The 15151-nt window shown below is 40.9% G+C and overlaps 1 protein-coding gene across 2 annotated transcripts in view; it reads left to right on the top strand.

The window, feature by feature from the left end:
• ADA (adenosine deaminase) overlaps positions 1–14634 on the top strand; it is a 33961-nt gene extending 19327 nt beyond the window's left edge. Inside the window, exons 6-11 of one of the 2 annotated variants that reach the window (XM_060230878.1) lie at positions 5116–5240; positions 8354–8425; positions 11764–11865; positions 12853–12920; positions 13648–13777; positions 14272–14634. In XM_060230878.1, coding sequence (XP_060086861.1) covers positions 5116–5240; positions 8354–8425; positions 11764–11865; positions 12853–12920; positions 13648–13777; positions 14272–14376 — 602 coding nt within the window. In that variant the 3' untranslated portion in view covers positions 14377–14634. Of the gene's footprint in view, positions 1–5115; positions 5241–8353; positions 8426–11763; positions 11866–12852; positions 12921–13647; positions 14248–14271 lie in introns of those variants that run through there. The other variant, XM_060230877.1, reaches the window with a different exon arrangement.
• The last annotated feature ends 517 nt before the right edge of the window (positions 14635–15151 follow it).

The raw sequence follows: 15151 nt of genomic DNA, 5'->3' as shown, positions 1-15151 counted from the left end.
TGACTTCTGGAGTAGAAATTGTAGGTGTGGGCCAGGTTATTCAGGTTTGAAGAAGGAAACATGTGTGGACAGTTGCCGAAATGATAGCCTTGTCTCTCCAGTTCTTGCTAGTGAGTTGGGCTCGGAGGTAGAGTGCTCAAATGTGCTGTTCAGTAGACTGTGCTTCTTAGTCTCAGGAAGAGTTCAGACATCCAGATTAATGAAAATAAACAGGACTTTTTTTGTAGCAGGAACTCCTTTGCATATTAGGCTACACCCTCCTGATATAGCCAATCCCCCAAGAGCTTACAGGGCTCTTCTTACAGGGCCTACTGAAAACTCTTGGAGGATTGGCTAAATCAGGGGGCATGGCCTTATAGGCAAAGGAGTTCCTGCCACAAAAAAAAGTTCTGTGTATGAGCATGACTGGTGTTAGGCTCATACATGTGTCTCACTCTTCCCTTTTCCACCTCCCCCTTTCTTGCCTGAGCAGAATGACAGAATGGTGGCCTAAAGCTAACTCCACTTATATACTCCACCATGGCTTAAAAATGATGATGTGCAGCTTGAGTGGAGTTAGTTTCAGGTAAGTAGCCATGTTAGTCTGTGGCAGAAGAACAGAATTTCAAGTTCAGTAGCAACAAATGTTTCTAGGATATACACTTTCCTAAATCAAAGCTCATTTAGTCAGATGTAAAAGGAATGAGTTCCATCAGCCCTTGTATCCAGTCAGGTCAGAAGGTGAGAGGGGTATTGCAAAGAAGGGCTCATTGGAGTCAGGTTATATAGTCAGGGCTCATTGAAATCAACTATATAGAGGTATAATGCCACATGTAATCAGCTTCATTAGAACCAGGAGATATGTGTAGGGGTGGGAAGAAAATTAGCATCTGTAATGAGATAAAAATCCTATGTCTCTACTGGGGGAGTCAGTTATCCTGAAATTGCTAATTTATTGTAGTTTGGCAAGTGGAATGCATGCGCTGGGATTCTTAACTAGAGTTTATTCCTAAAATCCTGGGAAACAATTTCCAGTTAAGTTAGGCACCCTTATTTATACATCATGGATAATCTGAGGTAGTCTTAAACCACTGTACCTTTATCATTCTCCACAGAAAAAGGAAGGGAGGGAGGAGGAAAAGCTGGGAGCTCAAGCCGGGCACTAGCTGCATTTGTGCACATCTTTACTGAACTGTGTTTGTACGCTGACTGTCTGAATTCAACCTGTTACTTGTTTTGCTTATCTAGGGCTCTTTTGTTGCCTACATCCACTGGGCCAAAGCAAGCATGGACCCTGCCAGATTATATAATACCTTTATTATATAAGGACACTTTACAGTGATTTTTGTCCCCCTGCCTTTTCCTGACTATGGCAGAGTTTGAGAACATCTCTGCTAACTGCAACCTGCCATAAAACTAGGAACAGTGTGGCAAAAAATGGGCATGGGATTTGGTCATTTCCTCCTCCCCACCCCCCGCACCCGGCCCCATATTTTGACAGAGCACTTAAGTGTCCTCAGTAAGGAGTTTATAATGAAAGAAAGCCTCTGGCACATGGGAAATGACTCAACTGTCAGTTTTTTATCAGTTGTTCAGAATAGTAGGAAATGCAAGATAGGCAAGCTCTATAGTTAGACTGCTGCCAGAAGACCACTTCTGTCATCCTAGTGCCAGCCTTCAGTGAATACCCTGGTGTTACGCCTGCAAGTTTCTAAACCTCTTTTTTGTGGCCACAGTCTAGATCAGAGGTGGCCAAACTTGCTTAAAATAAGAGCCACATAGAATGAACATCAGATGTCTGAGAGCCACAAGTCAGATGTTTTGTAAGACATGAACATCAGATGTTTGAGAGCAGGAAGGATGGAAGGAAGGCAAATGAATGGAGGGGAGGTAGGGTGAAAAGAAAGCAACTTTAAATGAATCCTCCAAGCCACCGGCAGGTTTGGAGAAGTGATTTAAAGAGAGAAATGACTTCTCCAAGCTGGCTGATAGGGTGGTGCTGACTTCAAGAGCCATACAATATGTGTGAAAGAGCCACATGTGGCTCCCAAGCCACAGTGTGGCCACCCCTGGTCTAGATTATTGTGAATGTGAGCAGATGCAGTGTGTACACGTATACAAAAATGCAAAATATACAAACAATGTCTGCCCTCCATTAAGAAGTCTTTTGCATTCTAGGAGAGAAGCTTTTGGCATCCCCACCCCAAGTCTAGCAGCACAACCCCATTAAATATCACCTCTCAAGATGCCTGGAGTTTCCTGAACTCCTCACTTTTGTAGACTTTTTCCTTCTAAGAATTAGTCATTGTTGTGAGTTTTCTAAAGCAAAACAGTTCCACCTGTTGTGAAATTGTTTCCTAATTTCACAGTCCTTGGTGTGCTTTCTTATTCTGGATAGTTTCATAGGCCTTGTGAAGTGATTTATGTAGAATTAATTTTTTTAATTGGCTCCTACAAAAGCAAGCTAGGGACGAACATTCCTCAAGCAGTAAGCTTGTCTTCTGCTTCCTAGCATGTTGCAATGGATGGCAATGCCTTGAGTTGGGAGGAGTGAAAATAATCTTTTCTCCAAAAATTCTGTGAGGAGATGCCTTGGATCAGAAGATGTTGTTGCCTTAGAACACACTGTTCCTTTCCCAGCAAGCACACCATTTATGAAATCTGATTTACATATGCTTAATCTGATGCTGAAACATGGTCCAAATCTAAGCGCATCATTGTGAAGCTGTGATTGCTTCATTATGTATTTAGGTCCTGGTGTTGCAATAAAAGCTAATGTTATTTTGCTAACAGATGGTGAAGCAGTGATGTGGACACAACTATGTGTATTCAGATATTGGATCTGAATGCATGGTGAGCCATTTGAACACACCTTCTGGATCATGCTATTCACACACAGCCCCTTAGCCAGAAAAAATTGGGTGGAGGGGCCCTGGAGATAAAAATTTGAGGGGGCGGGCACAGGGCTTGGCTGCTTCTTCCCTCCAGTGGTCAGCCCTCCCGGCCCCAGTTCTCTCTCACCCCAAAGAGGAGGGAAACATACACAGAAGGAGATGATCTAAGGTGCCTGCCCTAGGAACGAGGGGTAAAAATGGGGGAGGGAGGGGACCTTTCTCATGTGCTTGAGACCATAATGCATAAAAAATGAGGTGGGTTGGGGGTTATTTCACAATGTGTCTTCTCTCCTGTGGACTGTGCAGCATTTCTGATCCTGCCCCAGGTTCTCTTGCGGGCGCTCTTGCTGTTGCGCTCTCATTTCTCTCTCTCGCTCTCCCCCCACTGTCACTCTCACTCTGCCCTCGCTGTTGCTCTCTCGCTCTACCCCTTACTGTCACGCTCCTTCTCTCTCCCCCTTGCTGCTGCGCTCTCCTTGTTGCTCTGTCTTGCACTCTCTCTCTCGTGCTCTCCCTCCCTTTTCCTGGGGTCCAATGAAGGGGTTAAATAGAGTGGCCTGGCCCCTCCTGGCTCTCCGTAGCTATGGACCTGTTCACACAACCCTTGAACATTCAGCTTGCAGATTTCCCCCCCCCCCCTCCCTTCTGGGCTGATACCGGCATGCCTGTGGTAGAAGTGCTCATTTTAGTATACTGCAGTACATAAGTCTAGATTGCTGGCAATCCATTGTAGTTCAAATTGAGTTCCAGCATTTTACTGTAATCTGTGTGGAATTAAAGTTCCTCCTCGAGAAGGGGTGTTCAAATGCAACCTGGCAATGGTCTGATCCAGCAGGGCTCAGATGAACAAGCAGAATGGAACTTGATTATTTGCAGGTTCAAGTAGTTTCCTCTAGTGTGGTGCATTGAGACTGAAGGTGTCTTAAACCTCAGATTAAAATCCCAGTTACTGGATAAAAACAAAACTCAGGACAACTGCATTCAGACGTAACAAACAATTGGAGTTAGATGGAAGACCGTTTTCAATCTGAATGCTTGAGAGGAAGGAAATAAGGAAGACGCCCAATTAGGTTCATGCTAGTCATGAACAAACTGTAGTTTGGCAGTGGAATTGTTGGTAAGGGGCTATGAAATGGAAGTTCCAGAGTAGCTGTGTTCATCTATACTAGAAAGGTCAACCAGAATGCCAGTGACATCTCAAAGACTAATATTGCTTATTTCAGCATGAGCTTTCAAAAGTCAGAGCTCACTTCTTGCCGTGTATTTTGCGATTCTTATAATGAAAGTTACAGAAGGAAGGGGAAGAGAAGTGTTGGGGCAGAGAGAAGGACCTGGTGTGGATCCCACCACAAACCTTTCAGGTGTAGTTATCTGTATAAGAGATTTGAATAGATGTTTAAGAGACTGAAATAGATATGATTGGATGACAACAAATCAGAGGTTCCAGACTCTCAAGGGTGCAGATAAAGTATAACTAAGTGGAATATGTACAATTAATGAGGAAGCATGAACATGGAGGGGCATGGGATTAAGAACCGTCCACATATCCTGCCCTACTTAATGGTGATAGACTTTAATGGGAATAGATTTTAACTATTTTACATTTTATAGATTATTTATCATACCACTGTACTATTTTAAATTGCTGTATTTTATATGCTGTTAGCTGCGCCGTGTCCCTTTTGGGGAAGAGGGGGCGGGATATAAATTTAGTAAATAAAGGAATTTAGTAAGTCATGAAACTGAAGAGATGGGGATGGGAAATAGAGATGCATAAACCAAGGATGGATAGATTCCTTTTCTTCTTATATTTCTCTTTGAGAGGTGAAGTTTCTGCTTTCCCCCCTGGAATGCAGCTTTACATGCAACCAACGTGATATTTCTCTTGAACCTTGGAGTCTAACCCTACACTGGTTCAGAAAGTGCAGTCTTGATGTGAGGTGATGTGTTCACACTGTATAACAGTACAATGCACTGGCACTGTAATGTGGGGTTTGCGTAGGGACTGTAAAGTATTCACTTCAAAACGGCATACTTTTATAACTCTGCTTTTGGAAATTTTAGTAACCACTACTGCAGTGTCAGTGCCCAAAGTCACTTATGAAAAGACTGATGGTTAGTCTCCACAATCTGGATTTTTTTTTTCTGGGAGGGCCTTGACAAATGGAAAGTTCCTGGAAAATGAAATTATTTTGAATGACAGATATTTCCTGCTACTAACATCTGGTACTTTTCTTTTTAGGCTGGTCACCAGAAGTGGTTGAACTCTGTAAAAAGTATCGGAATGATTCTGTAGTTGCTATAGATTTGGCCGGGGATGAGTCAATAAATGCGGAAACCTGCCCAGAACATCGGAGAGCTTATGAGGTTTGTTCAGATAACATCAAAGCTCAACCAAAATACCAGGTCAAAGGGGGTAGAGTCTGAGAACAACTGGGGTTGAAGAAAAACTTTTTCCTGCAGTTCTGAAAATGCTTATTTGGTAGTAAGGCTCATTAATTTGTCTCTCTTGCTCTGTTTGCCACGATGCATAGCATTCATGATTTCTTTAAAGTATAAATGTCCAGCATGTTTCTTCATAGTATACAGCTTCCCATTTATTATCTTTCCTAGATGCACTTAATAATCACCTGTTACAGTTCTTATCTATTCTAAAATGTGAGCTCTCTTGTCCTAAATCTGGGTGGATTATTAGTTTGTTTCTCGTGAGTCAACACAGGTGATCATTATGATTCTGCGAGAACAGGATGGGGGAACATCCACCTTTTTTCTCTTAACTATCAAAGTCCAGATTGCTTCATCTCAATAATGAAAATAGTAGCTTACTGCAGGACACTAAACAGATCTGACATATGCTTACACCCTTTGAACAAGTTTTGTATGTGCTAGATAGTCTTTGCTGTGGATCATACTACCTCTCTTGCTAAATCTTCCATTTGCACAAGACCAATGGTTTTCAGTACAAACCAAAACTTAGCAAGAAAAGATACACATTCTGCAACAGAGATTACACAGAACTCCTTCATGGGATTCAAGTCATTGTTCTTTAGTAGCTGGTTCTGAGTTCCGTCCATTTCTGTTAATTGGTCTGCTTGTTGCAGAGAGACTTAGTGTTGCACTGGGGTGTTTCAAGCAGTGTCATGTTGCATATGTTGTCTCCTCCAAAGTCCAAACAGTGTGCTGTTATTTTTAATAGTCTGTGGAAGTGGAGGTGGAGATATGTTAGGGGCAACAAATTATTATAAGAGGATTTTGCTGTAGCAGATCTGGAGAACTGTGCCTCTCTTGCAGAATACTGCTGTGGCTATTGTAGCACAACCTGAGGGTTGTACTGCAGATTTACTTTAGGTAATAGGAACAGGTTGCTCATTTTCACCTAGGAAAACTGGGTGGTAATATTGAGGACTGGAGACTCTTTACTACTGCCGTAAAATCATCCCAGAATCTCTGTGACAGTGTTCAGTTGGAATAAAGCTGAACAACATAAGTATATGTGAAACGGCATAGGGTTTATTTTAATCCTGGATTCGGCAAATTCAGGTCTCATCCCTGCTTAGAGGGATAAGCTAAATAGTATGAAATGGTCACATGTGGGTCTCCATTGCTAATGAACTATGGAATTGCCAACCCTCCCTGCCTTGTCTGCTAAGAAATAAATTATGCTGGAATATTGTCAGGCAGCAAAGTTCAAGGAAACTTACCATTACCCCTTGTTTTTTCCCTTGTATAATCAAGGTCTGTTTGGAAACTACTTCAGATTTGAACCCTTCTTCATACTTTTTGAAAGCCTGTTCAATTCAAGTCTTTCCAGGATTGCAACTCCAGTGTGAAGTTTCCTGAGTTTTGTTTCAGTGTGACCAAAGGCTGTGAATCATATTAAAAGCCATACAACTGGATTCAGGATTGCAGCCAAATTAAATGTTTCTTGTTAGTATTTGGTGTCTGTTCCTTATTAATCACTTTACTAAACTATTGAGTTTGGGTGTGTCATAGTTTTGAAGTCTATGGTAACATTCTATACTCAAACAAACATTACAAAATTGACTGTCACAGTATTTGCAGAGCACATCTTTTCAAAGATTGTAATAGCTCTATGCCTTAACTATAAATATATACAACTGGCGGTAACTGACCAGGAGAGAGATCTTGGAGTCGTGGTAGATAACTCACTGAAGATAACTCACTTAGTGTGCGACTGCAATATAAAATGCAAATGCTATGCTGTGGATTATTAGGAAAGGGATTGAAACTAATCAGCCAATATCATAATGCCCTTGTATGAATCTATAGTGTGGCCTCAATTGGAATGCTGTATACAGTTCTGACCACTGCACCTGAAAAAAGGTATCATAGCATTGGAAACGGTGCAGAAAAGGGCAATTAAAATTATTAAGGGAATGGAACACCTTCTCTATAAAGAAAGGTTAAAAAGGTTAGGGCTCTTTAGCTTGGCAAAGCAACAATTAAGGGGTGACATAATAGAGGTTCACAAAATTATATGTGTGATAGAGAAGTAGAGAAATAAGTATTTTTCTCCCTTTCACACAATATAAGAACTCAAGGGCACTCAATGAAATTAATGAGCAGTAGGCTTAGAACAGATAAATAGAAGTATTTATTAGTAACTAATACATAGAATTTGTTGCTGCAGGAAGTGGTGGCAGCTACAAGCATAGACAGCTTCAAGAGGGGATTGAATAAATTTGTGGAGCAGAGGTCCATCAGTAGTTATTAGCCATAAGGCATAGATGGAAAATTATATCTGGTACATTGATGCTCTGTATTCTTTGTGCTTGGAGGGCAACAGTATGAGGGCTTCTGGAAATGTGATCCTGCTGATGGACCTCCTAATGACACCTGGGTTCTGCCCACTGTGTGACAGTTCATTTTAGTGTCGCAACTATAAAGCCTCATATTACAACTCCTTATCAAGTAATTCTTTAATCAGGGGGTAGTTTTGCTCATTGACCTTTGTTAGCTTCTAGATATATAAATGGTATCAATTGATGAAGTAGCACATTCCTGGCACTTGGCAGATAATTTGCCTCCTTATGCATACATCCAATGAGATATATGATGTAGGTATCGTGTGTCTTTTGGGTGGGGAAAACTTTAATCTTCAGTTGGTCTGTCAACTTGTTTCTGTACCAAGAAGTTTCCTCTCTGAAAGTGGCTTCTTAGGAATAGAGAGTGGTTTGGGATGTTTTTTCCTCCAGCCCTGTTGAAAGTTCCAAGAAACTGGCGTGTAACATTTTGTTACATTTTTATAATACAGTTGCTTTTACTCTTTGAGAGAGAAAGCACCCCTAGGTAGAACTGTGCTATATTTAGAATGGACAGTTCTTCTAAGTCTGTAGCCAAGTAGTTAAGATAGCAAATTCTGTCCTGTAGAAACCTTTTTTCTTCTGACATGCCACTTGCTGCCGCTTACATTCTCCTGATGGTGTGACCTTCTGTTTTTTGGGGGGGTTCTTATCCAGGAAGCTGAAAGATGTGGCATTCATCGGACTGTTCATGCTGGTGAAGCTGGCCCACCCCAGGTCATCAAAGAGGTAAAAATTGCACCACAAAGCACTGAATAGATTTAACTACAAATGCCATAGGCTTCATCCAAGGTATATCAAATTAAAGCATTTTTCTTCCACGGTGGAAGTGGCTAATGTCCATTAGAATGCTGAGAATGATAAGTAAAAATAACATTAGTTTCTAGTCATAAAGGTTTTAAAGAGGGATAACATGGCTTGGACACTCCATAGCACAAGCAGAATTGCACTTGAAGAAAGCAAGTTCCCTGCCTCCCCCCTCCCACTGCAGCTTTCTGTGTCCCCACTGCAGTTCAGTGGATTACCCTAGAATGAAGTGAAGGGTAAAGTGGGAGTCTGCAGCAGGAGACTCCCTTCTGCAAATTAAAATTCTGTTGGAGGAACTGTTATTGCATCAGCAGAACAGCACCTTAGCATCCAAGCTTGTGCCTGTTCAGTTTCAGTAATGTCAGGTGCTCTGGATGAAGCTCTCAGGGTCTGATTGGAGAAACATCTTCATTCACTTATCTCCCTGTTCTCTTTCTTGGAGCTCTTTCCCCAGCTGTGCTAAGTGATAACCCTTAATCCCCAACCCCATTCCTGTCCCACTCTATAAATGTAGTTTCTAGCAAAGAAACCAATCATTTATACTGACTTTGGGTCAGAAGAATCCAAAACGGTATGCACAGGCTTTTGCATCTGCACATCAATTTTTTTTAGTCTCCCTCTTTCCAGTGGCATTCCTCCCCCAAGCCGCCTCCTCTCTTTCCTGAATGGCAGGGGATGCTTTTGGAGCAGTATTCCGTTAAGGTGTGAAGGGTTGCTGAGAAAAACCTGGCAAACTTTCAGGGAGTGTGCAGACATAAATTATGCATTTGTTGAGGCCTTGCCACATCTTAGCTTTATTATTCCAGCTACAGAGTTGGGAATTATTGGGAGGATAGTAGTGTGCAAGCATAGACCTTATGGAAATGATGGTTGTTCTTTTAGACAGTATTATATTTTGTACTGGAAGTTGACAGCACTAGCATGCTAAGGAGACAATATTTATTAATGGCTTAACTTCCTTTGCTCAGAGCAAGATTTCATAATTTGATGGAAGTCTTGCAGTAAACTGTTGTCCTTTCAAAATCAGTCTCAACATGCATCATAATTATTTAATTTATTTAGTTTAAAATTTTATATGCCATTTCCTAGCTTGAGACAGTTAAAATATTTTTAAAAATAAAGTCATAGAAACAACAATATAAGAAATTACATTAATAATAAAAAGCCAAGAGCATAAAAACATCCACCAGCCTAAAATGATATTCATAAAACTGTTCCTAGGCTGAAAGGAGACCATTAAAAGACTTTTAAAGATGGGAACCATACAGTTTAAAGTTTGAGTCAAAAGAAATGTTTTCACCTGATATCTAAAGGACATCCTGATTTAGCCTAAACTTGCATCAGATTTTGAGATCTTGGAAGCTAAGCAGGGTTGGCCCTGGCTATTATTTGAATGAGAGACCTCCAAAGAATACCAGGGTTGTAATGGCAAACTACCTCTGAATGTCTCTTGCCTTGAAAACCTATAAGTTAGTTGCGACTTGACAACAACAACAAATCTAAGAGGGCAGCAAAGTATGTGCCAGGTTAGCGTCATGTGGGAGGGCATTCCTAGGGCAAGATGTTGCCACGGGAAAAGCCCCTTCTCCGAGGTGGGAGCACAGAGAGCAGGACTTGGGAAGAGAATCTTAACTGGAAGGTTGAAGAGTATGGGAGGAGGTGGTCCTTCAAGTACCCTGGCCCCAAGGCCTTCTTTTGTTGTTGGCAAATCACAGCTGATTTATGGTGACCCTGTAGGGTTTTCAAGGTAAAAGATGATCAGAGCTTGTTTGTCATTGCCTACGTCTGTATTGTTGTCTTTTCTAGTGAGTGTTGTCTTCTCATGACCAAAGTGTGACACCCTCAGTTTGGTCATTGTAGCTTCTAGGGCAGGGGTGGGGAACCTTTTTTCTGCCAAGGGCCATATGGATTTTAACATCATTCGTGGGCCATAAAAATTATCAACTTAAAAAAAACTGTGCTCCGCTGAGGAAGAATGATTCAGGCCAGCAAAATTAATGCAAATAATTGTTTTTCTATTTGAAGTCATGTGGGGAGAGCCTAATCTGGCACACACACACCTGGCCCATAGGTAGAAAAAGCCCAGCAGACTCAGTAGCATATTAGACAACCTCTAATATTAGCATATTAGGTCACACAAGTATTAGCATATTAGGCCACACATCTGGGATAATCAAGTGCAAACTGAACTGTGACAGTAACTTTTCCAGGTCCTGCAGCAATTCTGGCCGAGCAGCCAGGCCCCAGGGAGGCTGCCGCACAGTACATCTGGGCCTTGTGATCCCTGCCTGGCCCTGGGGAGGCTGCTGCACAGTGTGGCTGGGCCCCACGATCCTCGCTGGCCAGCCAGACCCCAGGGAGGCTGCCACATGGCAATCTATATATCTATCCAGCAATCCCCGAGGGCCACACCAAGTGACCTCGAGGGCCGCATATGGCCCTCGGGACAGAGGTTACCCACCCCTGTTCTAGGGAGTGTTTAGGCTTGAATTAATCTAGAGTCCACTTATTTGTCATTTTGGCAGTCCATGGTATCTGTAAAACTGTCCTTTCTTTCTGTCAGCTTTGTCTATCTAGTGTTCACACCCATACTTATCTTGATCTTGGTTGCCAGCGGCACATCCTTACACTTCAGGATCTTTTCTAGTTCCTTCAGAGCTGCATTTCCCATTCTCAATCTCTTTCTGATTTCTTGGTTGCAGTCTCCCTTTTGAGCCAAGAAACAGAATCTTTTATCAATTTTAGTTCCTTCATTGTTAGACTTAAAAATTGTGTAATTCCTCAATAATCGCGTTTATCTTTTTGATGTTCAGCTGTAATCCTGCTTCAGTGCTTTCTCCTTTATTATTTATTTAGCAGATTTAACCTTCATCAGTAGTCATTTCAGGTGTTCACTATCTTCTGCCACTAATGTGGTGTCATCTGTTTATCTCAAATCTCTACCAATTTCAACTCTACATTAATCTAAACCTAATCTCTCTTTCCTTATGTGTTCTGCCTTATAGCTGCCCATGCCTGTATTGTAGCTAATACAATAGAACAGTGTGATTTTTTTGTAAATATTAAATAGTTTGAGTAATAATTCTAACACCATGTATGTGAACCCCTTTGATTTGATGTTCACAGATGTAGCATTTGTGTTAACTTCTTGTGGCAGAACGAGTCCTGTAGGCATCTCATTCTCTCCGAGGAGAGTGAAGCACACTGCCTGCTCAGAGTAACTTAATAAGTACCTGGTTTGTTTGTTTTGTGTCTTGTAGGCAATCAACATCCTAAAGGCAGAGCGTATAGGCCATGGCTACCATGTCTTGGAAGATGAATTTCTCTATAAGCAGCTATTGAAACAAAACATGCATTTTGAGGTAATATCTTGCAGGGTGCCATCTCTGTAGACAGACTGTATGTTTACAAAAACCCAGAGGAGTTACATTATAGCATGATGCTCTGGATAAATAGATTATCATAGATCTTTCTGACAGTGGAGAAAGTCTTGTTCCATATTGCTGAGACACTATCACCTTTTAGGCTGAAATGGCAAATAACGTACAGAAATTCTGACTTTATTTGAAAACAAACTCCTTGGTATTTCATTCAGGAGATATGCACAATACAAATCTAATGCCTCATTTTCCTCAATATGCAATAAACATATTATTCTAAATACGATGGATTTACATGCTTTTGAATAAAGAAAAGCAGGTAGTGCTGAAATCTATGTCCATTTATTTGGGAGCAGGGGGCATTGCTAAGCAAGATAAACCCTTTGTTCAGACAGGAAGTGTCATATGTCATTCTCCTTCTTCCTCTTTTCACCTGAAAAGTTCTAGATAAACTATGAAAGAATTGGCCCAAACCATTTGGGCAGCTATATTAAGAATATATCTAATATGTGATCTTCTCTTTGTGGCACACCCACCTCACACTTGACTGCAGAATCTGTGCTGTTGCAGGAGTGGCTTTGGTGTGGTATCCTTTCTCCTCAAATGATTCTTGAATAGGTATAGTTGATCCCATTTGGCAAACTTGTGGGAGCCAATTGTGCATGTACTACCTAATCCTGTTTTCAGAGCTGTGTTGGAATGACCATAATCACAATGCTCAGTTTTATACATCGTGGTGCCTTGACAAATGCATTCTTCCATGAGTAAGGAAGAGAGGTTGGTATATTTGGAACAGATGAATGTTAGGAGTGATAAATTAGAGAATTTTTTCAGCTAAGTTATGAGCTGCTTTATAAGATAAGATAAATTTATTTTTATATCCCGCCCTCCCCCGCCAATAAGAGCACAGTCTTGTTCTCAAAGTGGATTTTGACTATGATTTTTTTTTTTACCATGGCTAACATATAGGTATGTCCTTGGTCAAGTTATCTCACTGGAGCATGTAAACCCAACTTTGCTGATCATCCTGTAGTAAGGTAAGTTGTTGCATTCTTTATATTTTCAATATAGTGTCAGCATTGTGTAGTGGTTAATGTCTATAATCTAGGGAGACCCAGGTTCAAATGGCCCATCTGCTGTGGAAGCTTGTGAAGTGACCTTAGGCCACTAACTCACTCTCACCCTAACCTGCCTCACAGGTTGTTGTGAGGATAAAATGGAGAAGGGGATAATGATATTATAAGCCGCTTTTGGCTTCCACTGGGGAGAAAAGCAGGGTATAAATAATCTAAATTAAAAGCATCTTACAATCTGCTTATTTATATTTGCAGTAATGTTCAGTAACATGAAGCATAGTGTACCTTGTCATCTCTGTCCATCTTTTTTTTCCTTGACTGCTGGAATGAACTGTTAAGTAATACAGGGAATATGCTGCTCCATATCTGTCTCAGAGACAATAAATACATATTTTTGTTCCTTTCCAGTTTTTGTCATGAAGAACTATTGGACTTTAAGCCCAAGTTGCTATGCCTATCTTAACTGTCTTGCTCCTGATTTTTGCTTTGAAGCATTCCTTGGGACTTTATCTATCTGGTTAAATAACAAAGAAAAGGAACATGCAGATGTGCCCTTCATCCCATAGCTTGATGGAAATTGTGTAGCTAGAAAAAAATATGCAAACAACCCGAAATATTTTTACTTTGTGGAAAAATACAGGGCGTAGGTCTGCTTTAAACTGTCCCAATTTCAATTCTGATTTTTCAGGTTTATGAAGGATGGTGCAAATTATTCCTTGAACACAGATGACCCACTCATTTTTAACTCCACAATTCACACAGACTACAAAATAGCAATGGACAACATGGGCTTTACTGAGCAGGAATTCAAGAGACTGGTAAGTAGGTTAGGGCTTGTTCCATTTGGAAATGCATTGCCTGGCTTTTCTCATGCAGCCATTTTCCATCTAAAACCATATGCTTGCAACTTCCATCCAAGTAAATGTGCTTAGAACTGAAGGCAGTGTTCTGCTTCTCAAAAAGTTGCATTTTTAGGGCAGAGATGATTCTGTAGAAACTTACCATGACAGGCATACAGCTACATGAATAGACTGTCATCGAAATGAGAACTAACTCACATCTTTGAAAGAACATTTATCCGTGAATCTAAGATGCCTTGTTTTGTACCTTAAAAATCTGTTTTTGAAGGCTACTGCTTTCCTTTAAAACAACAAAAGGGTGAAAATATGGACTTAGAAGCAGCACAGCTATACATTATTTCTGTTTGTGTGCTTCAGCAGCTCATGGGAGGCTTTGTGCCTGCAGAAATACCAAGTTGATACTTTCTTGAATAAAGTCACCTTCAGCTTGTATGTTCTTTTTCTGTTCGCAGAACATAAATGCAGCCAAGTCTAGCTTCTTGCCAGAGCAGGAAAAGCAGAAGCTTCTCGACAAGCTGTATAGTGCCTATGGGATGGTGAAAAGCACAGCGTTCTAATCCCTTCTCTGGCAGCCTCTCATGATCTCTTTTCACAACAGCTTTTGTGCTAGCTGGAGACATCTCTTTGCTTCTTGGAAGAAAACGCACAAACTTAGTATTACAATCTTGTTTACTGTCAGTATCCACAAAGTGGTACATGCACTATGTACACAGAACAGTATTCCCATGTTGTTTGTATCATATCTACCTATACGACCCAAATCCCATAGCCTGGATGGCTGCTGTCTAGGTTACAAGCCACTATATTTTAACTGATATGTTGGAGTGTTCATTTTTAGATTGGGGACAATTTTAATTTTGAGGGGGAACTGAATTTTCAAAAGAGGGAATGTGGCTTGTGATGCATACTTCATCTCACTTTCCACTTTGGTACAGAGGTTTTTATGTCCTTCCTTCCTTCCTTCCTTCCTTCCTTCCTTCCTTCCTTCCTTCCTTCCTTCCTTCCTTCCTTCCTTCCTTCCTTCCTTCCTTCCTTCCTTCCTTCCTTCCTTCCTTCCTTCCTTCCTTCCTTTGATTCATTAACCTCTTTAACCTGAGGTGACAAAGTGATAAAGTTGTGTGTATATATTGAAAACCAAACAATATAAGAACAATTTCTTCCCCTAGTTGTAGAGAGAAATTTCTAATTGGTAGTCTTTCTGTGTGCCCCTACATGTGAAAGACAGGGATGTCTACCATTGATTTTTATATAGAAATTTGTCACCTGTTGGTGATTTAAAAAAACAACCTCTGCTAAAAATGAATGTCACACTACCCTCAGTTGTTTGTCAAA

This window comes from Heteronotia binoei, chromosome 2, assembly GCF_032191835.1.
Source record: "Heteronotia binoei isolate CCM8104 ecotype False Entrance Well chromosome 2, APGP_CSIRO_Hbin_v1, whole genome shotgun sequence".
Lineage (NCBI taxonomy): Eukaryota > Metazoa > Chordata > Lepidosauria > Squamata > Gekkonidae > Heteronotia > Heteronotia binoei.
The sequence above is the reverse complement of the archived record's forward strand: the minus strand, read 5'-3'. Positions and strand labels throughout refer to the sequence as shown.